The sequence below is a fragment of the Rosa chinensis genome, chromosome 2 (assembly GCF_002994745.2).
Source record: "Rosa chinensis cultivar Old Blush chromosome 2, RchiOBHm-V2, whole genome shotgun sequence".
NCBI classification, from domain to species: Eukaryota; Viridiplantae; Streptophyta; class Magnoliopsida; order Rosales; family Rosaceae; genus Rosa; species Rosa chinensis.
Window position 1 is genome coordinate 60597356 of NC_037089.1, and position 13959 is coordinate 60611314.

The 13959-nt window shown below is 36.8% G+C and overlaps 1 protein-coding gene and 1 pseudogene across 1 annotated transcript; one reads left to right on the forward strand and one right to left on the reverse strand.

The window, feature by feature from the left end:
- The first annotated feature begins 373 nt into the window (after positions 1-373).
- On the forward strand, positions 374-7221 carry LOC112184673 (protein FAR1-RELATED SEQUENCE 5-like). Its single transcript, XM_024322921.1, has 7 exons — positions 374-442; positions 4523-5278; positions 5368-5919; positions 6008-6587; positions 6632-6870; positions 6952-7032; positions 7162-7221. The coding sequence occupies exons 1-7, from the start codon at positions 374-376 to the stop codon at positions 7219-7221; spliced, it is 2337 nt and encodes a 778-aa protein (XP_024178689.1).
- Positions 7222-11579: 4358 nt separating this feature from the next.
- Positions 11580-13736, reverse strand: LOC112184674 (annotated as a pseudogene).
- Between the last annotated feature and the right edge of the window lie 223 nt (positions 13737-13959).

Sequence of the window (13959 nt, forward strand, 5' to 3'; positions counted from 1 at the left end):
TAATAATTATATAAGGTTAACGGTGTTATTAAAAGTCATGTACCAAAATTGGGTGGGGATTTGAAAGTCATGTACCGTTTTGATATTTCCGAAAGTAAATTCACCAAAATTCAGAGTGGTCGCATTGTCCTGTACTGTTGTTAAAATTTTCCTTTTAAGAATAGATGAAGAATGGAAATGAGAGCAAGAAAAAATGACATTGCACTTCGTTCATGCTGTGATTTATAAGAATGATCGATGATATATGTTGTAAACAAAAACAAAAACAAAAAATTGTCCTTTCAGTTGTGGATGCCAAAAATGAACCAAGAAATGAATAACATATAAAATTATTTGATTAAAAGAAAATTTAGTATCATGCAGCTGGTAGGCAATGGTCAATGAGGCTGGTAGGGCAGTATGGCCAGAAAAAGAGACGCAGAGGGAGGAAGAGGAACAGAAAGTGGATTGGTTATTAATTTGAATTTTAGGAAAACTTAGGGGTTGTCTTTATGACACTAGTGAACCGCCTAGTTGCACATTGTGGGAGTGGGAAAATTCTGCTGGGCCTGCAATTAAGGCGATTAACTCCGCAGTTAGTATGGCGTTAAATTTTAGTCATGAATGCGGCAATTATTACGACAATAACTACACACAATGATTATGATTATAAGTGCGCAATGAATGACCATCATAAATACACAATGAATGACGGTCGTAAGTATTGTTATTAGTGCAGCAATAATTGTCATTATAAGTGTGTAAATAAATGCAGCCATCAAAGCAGAAATAATGGCGGCTTGTTCCCGAAGTAAGTCATCGCCTATATAAAGGAGGCTCGACGTCCAGGTAATCCATCGAATTCTGATTCTCAATACTCCACTACTAAGAAACGTACTGACTTAGGCATCGGAGGGTTTTCTGCAGGTACCCCCCCCTTCTCCTCGAGCAGACGGTCAAACTCCAGGTCAACACTCAAAGGAAGCCTCTCGATTATTCCCAGGTCAGCTCTCGCTCAAATCTGCATTAATTGTTGGGGCAAACTCCTCTAAGGAATTTTTCACCTCCAACACAGATCAATCCGCAATGCCTTAACCTTCACCATTATTTCTAAAACTCTGTCCTTCTTGCTGCCGGCCACCTTGCCTTTGCTGCTATTATGGTCGCCTCTTTGTTTGCCGTCTCATCTCTTCCTCATCATTATCAAGCCCTATTTATATGTTTCTTTTTTTGTTAGTAACTTCCCTTTGTTATGTGGGTACATATGTCATTAAATTCTATCAACATACAGTCTCATGCTCCCATGTTTTACCCTTAATAAAAAGGGGCCGTGACCACTTACCCAATTTTAGTCTAAAAATTGGCCACTTGCTCCACTAAGAGTTTTTTAACCTCATTTACGCAATCTAACATCTATTGACAGTATTGCCCACTCTCTCTCTCTCTCTCTCTCTCAATGGACCGAGTGAATCACACTCAAGCCCTCGCTGGAATCCGAATCAGACTCACCGGCTACAGCCGTCGGCGATCTGGTCTGCGCCGAGTTCTCGTTCCTCCGAGTCTACTACCTCCGCTCGCTCCTCAAATATATGCCTTCGATCCGTCGCGGAGTCTGACTCCATCATCAACCTCTCTATTCCAAACCCAATCAATTCTGGAGCTTCAAGGTCTGGCGATTTCGCACTTGCAATTTCACAGTTCCGGTCTATCCGAGAGCAATCGTCGGTGTCTTCGTGCCTAGTCAAGCCAAACGCAATAGCCAGAGTCGTCTATTCCCCCAATAAAGAAAAAAAGATTATTGCCCCCCAATAATATGTCTATTGGGGGGCAATAATCACTGCGCTGTTTATTAAGCACACTAATCTATCAATGATAGAAACTAGTGATTTTTGGGGTGGTTTATTGGGGGGAAATAGACAGATTATTGCCCCCTCCCCAATAATTTCTTAACTGTGGTTAATTAATCACTGAAATTAGAGTTTTGATAAGTCTTATGTTATTTTGAGTTTATTAAAGTACAATAATCTGTCAATGATAGAAACTGGTGATTTTTGGGGTGGTCTATTGGGAGGCAATAGACAGATTATTGCCCCCCAATAATGTCTTAACTATGGTTCATTTATACAGGTCCTTTCAACAAATTGCTGCTAGATTCATTAACCAAAATAATTAGGTTTATTGGGGGGTCATAAAAAGTTTATTGCCCCCCAATAATTTTTTTATAGATGGCCAGAAGTAACTCAGTTTGGTTTTAAATTAGTTTACAAAAGTACATGTATTCAAATTCAATACTTGGTGAATTTAAGTCCCCAAATAATCAGGTTATGAGCTAGCGCCCATTTTGCCACAACGACCACAACGAATTGGCTTTTTTTTCACACTCTCCACTTGACTTGAACCGCTTCACCTTAGGCGTCCCAGGTGGCCTCTTCGCAAGAATAAATGCACATAACAACCAAAGGATCACCCATATTCTTGCAAAAAATAACAAAACAAACATATTATTGCCCCGCAATAAACAGATTATTGCCCCGCAATAAACAGATTATTGCCCTCCAATAATATAGTCAGAACTACCAAAACACATTAGAAGCAGTCTTTAAACACAAAGGAAAATATCACTAAACACAATTATAGAGACTTCATAACAATTAAGACACATTATTGCCCCAATAATGTAGTCAGAACTACCAAAACATTTCAGAAAATGTAACAAATCGCTCCTCGAGTTCCTTCGATCCTTCGCGGAGTCCAACTCCATCATCAACCTCTCTGTTCCAAACCCAATCGATTCTAGAGCTTCAAGGTTTGGCAATTTCGCACCTGGAATTTCACAGTTCCGGTCGATCCAAGAGCAATCGCCGATGTCTTCGTCCCCAGTCAAACCGATCGCAATCGCCCGCGTCGGAAATCACACAGTTTCTCTCTCTTCTCAAAATTGCAGAGCTCCTCTCTCTCTCTCTCTCTCTCTCGAATTTGTAGAGCTCCTCTCATTCCAGAAATTGCACAACTCCTCTCTCTCTCTAAAATGGCAGAGCTTCTCTCTCTATAATCGGGGAGTTTCTCTCTCTAAGTCTCTTTATGTTTCATTTTCAGCTTTGACAAGAGCAAAACAGTACAAAAGTATGAAAAAAAACAGGTCCAACTCTTAGAGTTTTGGGTAAGTGGGGTTTAAAAATAAAAATTGTTGTGTAAGTGGGCAATTTTTTAGAGTATTTGGGTAAATGGGGTTAATTAACCCCAAAATTGGGTAAATGATCATTTCCCCTAATAAGCTACCATGGCTTTTCAAATCTTTTTTTTTTTTGGCTTTTCAAATCATTTATATGTACATTTAACAATTTGTTTAATAATTGACTTAATTATATAAGATGTAAGAGATGCCACATTAACTAGCCATGCATGTACGTAAAGGATGCCATAAAAAGCAATATTATGTGAGCGTCTTCCCGAGCAACATTAATTGGGAAGTTGGAACTAATGGGCTCAGTAGCCATAGGGTTAACGACGTGCCTTGTAAATGAACAATTCTTGGGTTCACCCCCTGTGTGAACCTGCAGGTTCACCTCTCTCCCAACCTACCAATCAGAAATAGCCACATATCTTTTGAGTGAAAAAAAATAAAACTCTAACTTAACTATTAATAAAAGAAATAATAAAAAATAAAAAATGAGTTCTAACTCAATTAGGAACGACGTTAGTTAACGCCGTTCCCAAATCCATATGGTTTTTTTGGCGAGGACGAAGAACAGAGAAAGTCTTGAAACTGAGACGTCGCTAGGTCAATCCATACTGATTGAGCTCCACCTATGGATACCATCTCTGACGAACAGACGCTTGGATAGGAGGTAATATTAATATCAGCATATGGTTTTGATCAATTTATATGGTTCGATGAATTCATGATTGAGTTTTGATATTTGCTTATATCAACATATGGTTTCGATTAATTCATCTTTTTTTTTTTTGATATGTTTGGTCAATTGAATATGGTTTTGTTGATTATACATATATAGCTATATGATCGAAACCATTGAGTATAGAACGTAGTGGCAGAACAGTGCTATAGCTTAGCTCTTTGATTACGCTTATATAGTAAGAAGTGTGATCATGATTTCTGGAATCTCATTCCTATTATGAAAATTTGGAACCACTTTTATTTAGGTCTTTGTTACCTGATTTTTACTGAATATATATAATTGGGACTCTTACCATGAATCTCAACACCATCTTCTGTAAGATATTTTAATGCAATTGGTGCTGTCTCTCAAAGTCATACTGCATATATAGATTATTTTATATCTCCACTTTGTCTGTGTATACTTGGGATAAAACACTAGTAATAAACTTGCCCGAACTGCCGTCTTCTTCTCTAAAGAGATAGTTAATTCAAGTCTCTGTTGCAGTAACTTTTTGTTCCTGGTCAATTGGAATATAGCTTGATCAATTCTTCTTCTTCAGTAATAGTTGATATCGTGGTCAAAATTTAAGGTTGTTGTAGGAAACAAATAAAATTTAGAATTAATATGCATTAATATTGCAGGTTACAAAGAATACAGAATGTATAAGTAATGAGTTATTAAGTGGTAGTGAAGTTGCTTTTCCAGATGAGAATGAATTCAGTTTGCAATGTAATGATGAGTTCAGTTTGCTGGGTGAGAGTGAAATCGATTTGCAAGGTGAGGAAGAAGATGATTTAGTAAGTGAAGATGAAGTTGATGTGCAACCTGAGGAGACTTTTCAATCAAGAAGTAATGATTCTTTTTTAAACTCAAATGAAGACAAAGAGAAGAAAGAAGAACTATATATCGGAATGGAGTTTAGTTCCGATGAGAGTGCATATAGAGCTTATGCTAAATATGGAGGAAAATCTGGTTTCAATGTGAGGAAACAACGCAGGACAAGAAACAAGAAGGGTTTGGTTGTTAGGTTAGTTTATTGTTGCTCAAAAGAAGGTTTCCGAAAGACCAAAACAAAGGGGGAAACATCTTATTCAGTACCAGTTACAAGGGTCGGTTGTAAAGCCCATATGAGTTGCTATCGTCAAAACAACGGAAAATTAAAGATTGTGTCGTTTGAGAGGAATCATAATCATGAGTTGATTAAAACACCTATGAAGCATATGTTAAAGATCAATAGAAGTTTCTCTAAAGCTCAAAAAGAGCATGCTGATGATGCTGAGATGTCAGGAATTTCAGCAAAAGCAACAGTTGAATTGATGAGTAGAGAAGTTGGAGGACGAGAGAATCTTGGTTTTATGGAAAAGGACTATCGGAATTACATACATCGAAAGCGAAGGGTGAAGATGGAAAAGGGAGATGCTGGAGCTATATTGCAATACTTCCAAAAAATGAAAGAGGATAATTCATCTTCTTTTATTCAATGCAGCTTGATGAGGATGATATGATCACAAATATTTTTTGGGCAGATGAGCGTTCAATAAGTGATTATGGTCTTTTTGGGGATGTCGTTTGTTTTGACACAACTTATCAAACTAATGAATATGGTAGACCATTTGCTCCATTTGTTGGGGTCAATCATCATAAACAAACAGTGGTGTTTGGTGCAGCTCTATTATATGACGAAACCATTGAGTCCTTTAAGTGGCTTTTTGAGACTTTTCTTGGAGCGATGTCTGGAAAGCAACCAAAGACCATACTTACAGACCAATCTGCAGCAATTGCTAGTGCAATAGCAGAAGTATTTCCTGTCACTTATCATAGACTATGTATTTGGCATATTTACCAAAATGCTGCAAAGAGATTGAGTCATGTGTTTCACGGATCACAACAATTTGCTCATGATTTTGGAAAGTGTGTGTATGACTATGAGGATGAAGATGATTGGTTATTAGCATGGAATAATATGCTCGAGAAGCACAATTTGAAGGAGGATAAATGGTTAAAGAATTTGTTTGATGTGAGAGAAAAATGGGCATTGGTATACGGGCGACATACTTTTACTGCAGATATGATGAGTACACAACGTAGTGAGAGTATGAATAATATTTTGAAAAAAATACTTGAAGCCTAGTTATGACCTGTTGTGCTTCTTTGAACACTATGAGAGAGTTTTGGCTGATCGAAGATATGAAGAATTAATTGCTGACTTCAAGATGATGCAAACTTCTCCTGTGTTATCTGCTAACGTAGAGATGTTGCAACATGCAGAGGAGGTGTATACCCCAGAAGCTTTTAGACTCTTCCAGCAACAATACACAAGTATTGGTGATTATGTTGCTAATAAAGTTAGCAAGTCTGAGATGCAATATGAATACAAAGTATCTTATCGTGGTGTTGCTCGAGAGCATTTGGTAAAATTTGATGCTTCAATGCAAACAATAACTTGTAGTTGCATGAAGTTTAATTTTGTTGGGATTTTATGCCATCATGCAATGAAAGTGTTGGATAGGAAGAATGTGAGAAGAATCCCTCCTACTTGCATATTAAATCGATGGAGTAAAGAAGCTAAGGCAAGGAGCATCGCTAGTTATCATGGACCAAAGACTAATGAAAATTTGAAGCAGTCAATTGGAAAGCGATACAGCCATTTGTGTCGTAATTATCGTGAGATTGCATCCTTTGCCTCAGAACATGAGGAACAAATAGGTATGCAAATGAATATGCCATTGAGTTGCTTAAAAATTTGGAAGAAAAGAAGAAGAAATTGTTGAAAGAAGATGCATGGGTGATTCAAACATCAGATGTTGGAGCTTTAGAAGGTGAAGTATCAAATGCACGTGGAGTTAAAAGAAAAGCTACTGTTGGACGACCACGCGGTCGTCATGGTAGATTTAAAGGTGTTCTTGAAGGGAAGAGTTGTAAAGCCACATCTAAAGCATCAACATCTCTAGCAAGTAAAGCCGCAGCAAAGAAACAACTATCCTTCCAGGTATTTATTTAAAAATTTCATGAACAAACTAAGCAAATTTATCTATTAGATTTGTAACTCATTACTGTTGAGATAATACAGGACTCTATTCCTACTAGTGACAATTGCGAGCAACAAGAAGTCAATGAATATGAAGTTCTAATGCTTGATTCAGCAACTCAAGTAAGAAATTATTTCTAATCGCAACTAATATTGGCATTTCGGTCTTATTGGGTTTCGTCTTCTTCTTTTTTATCCTTGTTAAGTGGGATATACTAGTTGGATAATTTTTTTCCTATATGCTTTTGATAGGAGTCCAATCTTAGTGCTGGTACCCAAGTATCAGTTTATGGCACAGGTCTAACTTTGTAGAACGACTTTTCTTTCACTCAAATGCTCCAGGTAAATTGCCTAATTCAGTTACTATTAATTATTTTTAATCTATTTCAATCACTTAGATATTTTGAACTATATTTTGTAGGAAATTTCAATGAATCATATTTGCTCTTCACAAAGCAATGAAGGAGGCAAAGAGCAGTCTGGAAGTTGAAGATATGTAGAAAATCACTGTTTTTTTTTTGTTCAATATGTACCGGATTTTATTTGTAATTCCAAGATATCCATGGATTTGCTTTTGAATTGAGAAAGGAGAATCTTAAAGACCTATTACAGAATTGATATTGGGGTCTGTACGAAACTACCATAGTATTGTGTTTGTACCATTTATATTGTGTTGGTGCCATTGATATTGGGTCGGAATGGATCAAGTGATCCATTCATAAAGTACCTAAGGTTGGCAAAAGGTATTTATTCTTGCTGTCAGTATTAGTGGTTATCAAAATATAATGATCTACCGCAAACTAATATTGGTGTATCCAAGTAGACAAACTGAAATTTCTTTCTAATGCTTCCAAAACTTTCAGTGTGCTTATAAACTCAATCTTACTAAACCACAACAAAAACTTCATAGAATTGTTGGTTTTGGTTATAGCAAACAACTTCTCAGTGACTTGACAAAATATTGGTAAGCTTCTTATTCGACAGTTCATATCTAAGATGATGAGCACTGCTAGATCCCTCATCATTTCCACATGTCTTGTTCTTTGACATACTGGTCTCCTCTGCTAGCTTTTCTGCCTATTTCTCTGTTTCAATACTTGATCAAAGCAAATGTATCTACCACATGCCAACTTGTTCATCGCCCCATACACACATGTGCTTCTGCCATTCTCATCACATTCATGGTTGCTAGCACGCCACTTTGATACATCTCTTGGGCTCTTGCATAATAATACATTCACAAGAAAGTGATTTGAATTTGGTTCAAGTCTATTAAAACAAAAGGGTGTTGGTGAATAATGAAAAAAATTAGTCTATTGTCATCTATCAATGAAAAAATGGCCGGTATAAGGGCTCGAAATAATGATTACCTTTTGGGAGAATTTTGAACTTTTTTATCTGTGCAGAGTAACTCATTGCTCCAGCAGTCATGGTTAAAAGAATCATGATCAAACTTGCTTCTTTACTGAGAGCATTCATATTCCAAGTTTCCAACTCCAGACAGCACCAAAATTAAAAGATCGTTTAAAAGAAACATATACAAAGAGCTAAGCTATAGCACTGTTCTGCCACTACGTTCTATACTCAATGGTTTCGATCATATAGCTATATATGTATAATCAACAAAACCATATTCAATTGACCAAACATATCAAAAAAAAAAAGATGAATTAATCGAAACCATATGTTGATATAAGCAAATATCAAAACTCAATCATGAATTCATCGAACCATATAAATTGATCAAAACCATATGCTGATATTAATATTACCTCATGTCCAAGCGTCTGTTCGTCAGAGATGGTATCCATAGGTGGAGCTCATTCAGTATGGATTGACCTAGCGACGTCTCAGTTTCAAGACTTTCTCTGTTTTTCGTCCTCGCCAAAAAAACCATATGGATTTGGGAACGGCGTTAACTAACGTCGTTCCTAATTGAGTTAGAACTCATTTTTTATTTTTTATTATTTCTTTTATTAATAGTTAAGTTAGAGTTTTATTTTTTTTCACTCAAAAGATATGTGGCTATTTCTGATTGGTAGGTTGGGAGAGAGGTGAACCTGCAGGTTCACACAGGGGGTGAACCCAAGAATTGTTCCTTGTAAATTGTTTCACGTTCATAATTGCCATTGCCTATTGGGGCTCTTCAATTTAGCATTGTGGAATACTAACCGTTCTGGACGAGTTGTTTAGATACTATATACGGCGATGGCTGTTTATATTAATATTAGGAGGCTTCCCGTATCATTTTTTGCATAGTCTCTCGACTGCTGGGCTGCTGGCTCTTTGCTTATTGCCATGGCTACTGGCTACTCTTAAATCTGATCAAGGTAGTAAAATGCTTTACAAGTTCTGTGTAATTTCTTTCGTATATATTAGGGCTGACATTTGGTTTGGTAAATACCGAACCGACCGAATACCGACCGAATATTTGAGGTTTGGTAAACCGAATCTTGGTAACCGAAATCGAAATAACCGAAATCGAAAAATACCAAAAAAGTTGGTTTGGTTTTGGTAAATACCGAATTTACCGAAATGCTAGGGTTATATATATATATATATATATATATATATATATAATTATGTAGTCATTTATTTTAATATGTATGAATATGATACATTGATATGGAAGATATATTTAATTTGACAAAGTATGTATTTAGTTTTATAATGAAAGATTATTATCTGTTTTGTGATATATTGCTATCATATGATTTATTTAATTTGTCAGTTTTAATTTTAATAAATTACATTTCTTAGTAAGATTTTTAATTTTTTAGTTAATTGAAATTAAATCATATACATTTTATTTATATTTTTAATTGATTTGGACGTTTATATCATTTTAAGTTACTGTGTTTCTAAGGGTAACCAAACTGCAATGATTTTTCTCCTCCAAATTTTCTACCCAGGTAAACGTATATTGATACCATGAGAGGGTAGGGTTGAACCTTGTCCTTGGTAGGATTTGTGATAGATTGACTACTGGTATTTTAGTTGTAAAGGTAATAACGCCATTACAATTGACCATGTGGATCGAGGTTAATACGAAGATGAAATCGGCTTATATTTTTACCATAGGCGTATCTTATCCCATTCTTTATATCCACCAGTCGGTTATCCAATGTATTGATTTTTTTCACTTGTTGGTTTTGATAGGTATACATGTCTACATAACCGATGAATATGGTAGACAACACTAGTAGACATATAAACATTTCGTGCGAGCTGATAAATAAAAAAAGTCTGATGGTAAATCTGACTTCATCCACGTATTCATAGCATAGTAATAGACATGATATGAAATAATCGGTCTCGTTTGTCGTCGTTTAGGTCTCGGTCAATGCAGTCAATCTTCTTTTATAGTCATTTACCAAAATATCCTTTTCGCAAATTTGGCCTTAATAATTCTTTCTCAAATCCGATTTTTGTGCCCTTTGAAACCACATGCTCATATAGACGAGCTCCATCTACCAATGTGAAAAGTTGCAACTCAAAATCTTGTTTCAGTGTGGTTACCCTTTAAGAACTCTAATTAATAACTATATGGACAAAAACGACTATTGTTAGTGATCATATGGATTGAAGTCGAAAGGAGAACGAAAATGATCAAATTTTTAACTGTATGTTTAAAATATTTAATCATCAAATCCAATCAACGTAGGAAATTAGCATAAATTAGCATTTTTAACTCTATATAGAAGACTAAATTAGCATTTTTGTACCTTGGAGGTAGCTTTTGTTTATATCAGAAAGAACCATGGATGCTCATATTTAGAAAGAACTTAGCATCCTCATTTCAGCAGCAGAAGCTGATCCTTTTGTATTTTGGAAAGTAAAGTTGCACAAAGATCTCTAGCTATGTATTTAAGGACAATATCTTTTGTATATGTCAGTTATGAGACTCTAGATATAAGAGTGTTATTCAGTTTCGGTAAAGTCGTATTGTTTGATTCTTATTTTGAAAATATATTTGTTGTAAAGTTTGGTAATACCGAAAACCGAAATACCGAATTTGGTAAAAATAATTAATAACCGAAAGTTTTGGTTGGTAATTGGTAAGTCAATTTCAAAACCGAAAGCTTTGGTTTTGAAGTTGGTAATGCCCATAACCGATTCGAACCGACCGAGTGGCAGACCTAGTATATATACATAATTTCTTGTCTTGCCTTATTTTGTTGCAGGGGTTTTGAGATCATTTTCACGCAACCAATTCATTACTCTCTAAACATACAGTCTTTTTGTTCATTGGTACGTTTTGTTGCTGACGGGTTGATCGATAGATTCGAATCAGGCGACTTTGAATCTGGAGGATGGATACAAATGATATTTTTTTTCTTTTTTTTAAGATGTACGGATATACCATTACAGTAAATGCAATTTTATATTGCCATATCAACATTCGTTCTTGTGATGATGCAGAACTCTACAGACTAAAAGAAAATGCTCTGTTTCAAAAAAAAAAAAATGCAATCAGAGAAAGGAGATTCTCCAGAACATCACTAATCGAATAGCCCTCCTCCTGCTTTCTTCATCAAGTTCTTAATCTGCTTCACTGAAAGTCCAATGTCTTGTAAATCATCAAGACTCTTGAAGGGCTCAGGAGTTTCTTCACGGCAATTAATCAAGCATACATGTTGCTCTTTTCTCTGCAATTCCCTTTAATATTTTCAAATCTTCTTTGCTAGGGTGTTTAAGAAGCTAAGATAATCTTGAACAAGAGATTGCTTGACACCAGTACTGCAGGCACTCAACGTTTCCCAAGGGCTGTTGACATTTGCAACCTCCCCTCTGTCATTGTGTTTTATAACCTGATTGGCAACTGGGGTCTTTGGTTCCGCGATGTTGTTGACATTTGCAACCTCCCAACTATCACTGTGGCTTATATCCTGACTAGCTAGCAACTGGGGCGTTTGGTTCCATGCTGTCAGTACAGAGGAAGTTATTGGATGAAGTATCTTTCTCCTCTGGCATTTTAAGCACAATTAATGGAGTGGAAGAACAAAGTGATTTCATTTTTAATGCCAATTCTTGTAATCGTTCACTGATTGGGGGTGATGCACCTTCATTGTCTGGGAAGTTATTATTTTCCTTCTCGATGTCATTAACTTCTTCAACTAAAGCCAATGCATATTTGCTACTGCTATTGTCACTAGGATTAACTTCCTCAGTAGGGCCATCACCATTCACAGAAACATCCTTTTCTGCAATTGAAGTATCTTCCGCATGCTTTGGATCATCCGCTAGTAAATACTCCTTTTCTTCATTTAAAGAATGTTCTGCATGCTTTGGATCATCTGATAATAACTCGTCCTTTTCCAAGATAGAGGTAGGTGCTATGGGATTCAAAGCATCTGATGATAGATTCTCAATTTTAAGTTGCTCGGTTCCTTCAGTAACATTTGAAATGGTATCTTCCTTCTCAGCTACAGAAGTTTCAATTGTTGTGATAATACCTGAGATAGCACTTGCCTCCATCAATTTGGTCAAACGCCTTCTTTCATCAAATAATTTCCTTCCTTTCAATGCAGAAGTTGGACTACTATTTGCTTTCTTGCAAGAAAGAGGCCCATTAACTTTCTTCTCAGAAAGAGGCACTCGGGAGACTTTGTTTCTTTGCTTTAGAACTGGATATATGGCCCTTGTCTGATGAACGCACTTCTGATCTTGTCAGACCTTTACTTTTCTTTGTTGAGCCTGTGACAGCCTGATTGGTGTTTTGACAAGAGCGAGACACCAAGCATACCATGTAAATGGAATCTTGGCAAAATGACGGTTTCAAGCAAATGATCATCAAAACTCTACTCATCCCTCCCAGGGAGTCTTGCAATAAGTGTGTGAGTTTGCTTTCCCGATAAGGCACATGGTTTCCATTGGAACTCACTGCATTAACGACATCATCATGACATAGATTGACTTAATGATTTTTCTGCTTTCAACATGATTACCACAATCAATGCTCTTCCTTCTTCTATCTTCATAACCTGCTAAGTCAATGAAGTTGAAGTTGCTGACTTGAAGGCTATCTGAATTTTCACTTCGAGATGATACATAGACTATCAATCCCTTGTGGCACCTACGAGAAGTTCAGCTGGTCCCTTTGGTGCTGGTTTACGGAAAGCACAGCCACTAACATACAGTTTGCTGAATTTCGACACTTAATAGACACCTGAGAAAGTCCTTTACGCCGAATGTTTCCTTGAGTGTCTCCCAGTACCAAAACTTCTGGGCGTGATGGAGCCAATATATCGTAAATGTGGTCCTGATTAACCTCATACGAGGATATAGTAATTGAATAGTGGTTTTTCTCAGCTATTGAAATAAATTCATCGATTGCCAGTGTTGCCAAACCTGGTTTCTCACTCGAACCCTGAAGTAAGCTAGTCTTTCCAGTACCTCTAGCTCCCAAAGCAATGACAGTAGCATTACAACCCTCAAGAATTCCAGGAATTAAAGGCTTTAGTTCTCGCGAAAAAATTAGGCCGTTATCCTCATTTTGGTCATGGCAATAGACCAAGTCATAGGACTCTTTCCGGCTTGCTGATTGGTCTCTTAAGGAGAGTGTGACACTCTCCAAAGCCTCTCCGGCGGGCTTGTTCACTGGGATCCACAACACCGCACCAGAAAGCTTGGCCGCTAGATCTTCAAAGCTGCTGATCTTTGCCACTAATCGGACCTTCTGCGATGTGTTGGAGCGATATTGGAATATTGGAATATATCACATGTTGATCTACTTTGTTCACATGTTGATCTACTTTGTTGCTGTCCACCTTCTGTACATAGCTGCACACGTTGTCTACTTTGTTGCTGTCCACCTTTGTGTACATAGCTGCTGTCCACGTTCCAGTACTCATACCACCTTGCTGCAGTCTGCTTTCCACCTTGCTGCAGTCTGCTTTCCACCTTGCTGCAATCTGCTTTTGTCTTCTATATATAGTTTTAGCTTGTAATAGCTTTCTTCACGATGTAATACCAGAAAACCTTTCACAAAGGATCTCTTTCATTTTCTTCATGGTATCAGAGCAGGAATTCAAAGCCTGACTCTATGCT

What these genes read in the sequence shown, in the direction of transcription:
- LOC112184673 (XM_024322921.1), top strand. Translation starts at nt 374, where the DNA reads ATGGTCAATGAGGCTGGTAGGGCAGTATGGCCAGAAAAAGAGACGCAG. An exon ending in GGGAGGAAGAGGAACAGAAA is followed by an intron (nt 443 to 4,522) that starts GTGGATTGGTTA and finishes TTAATATTGCAG; the next exon opens with GTTACAAAGAATACAGAATG. An exon ending in ACATACATCGAAAGCGAAGG is followed by an intron (nt 5,279 to 5,367) that starts GTGAAGATGGAA and finishes TATTCAATGCAG; the next exon opens with CTTGATGAGGATGATATGAT.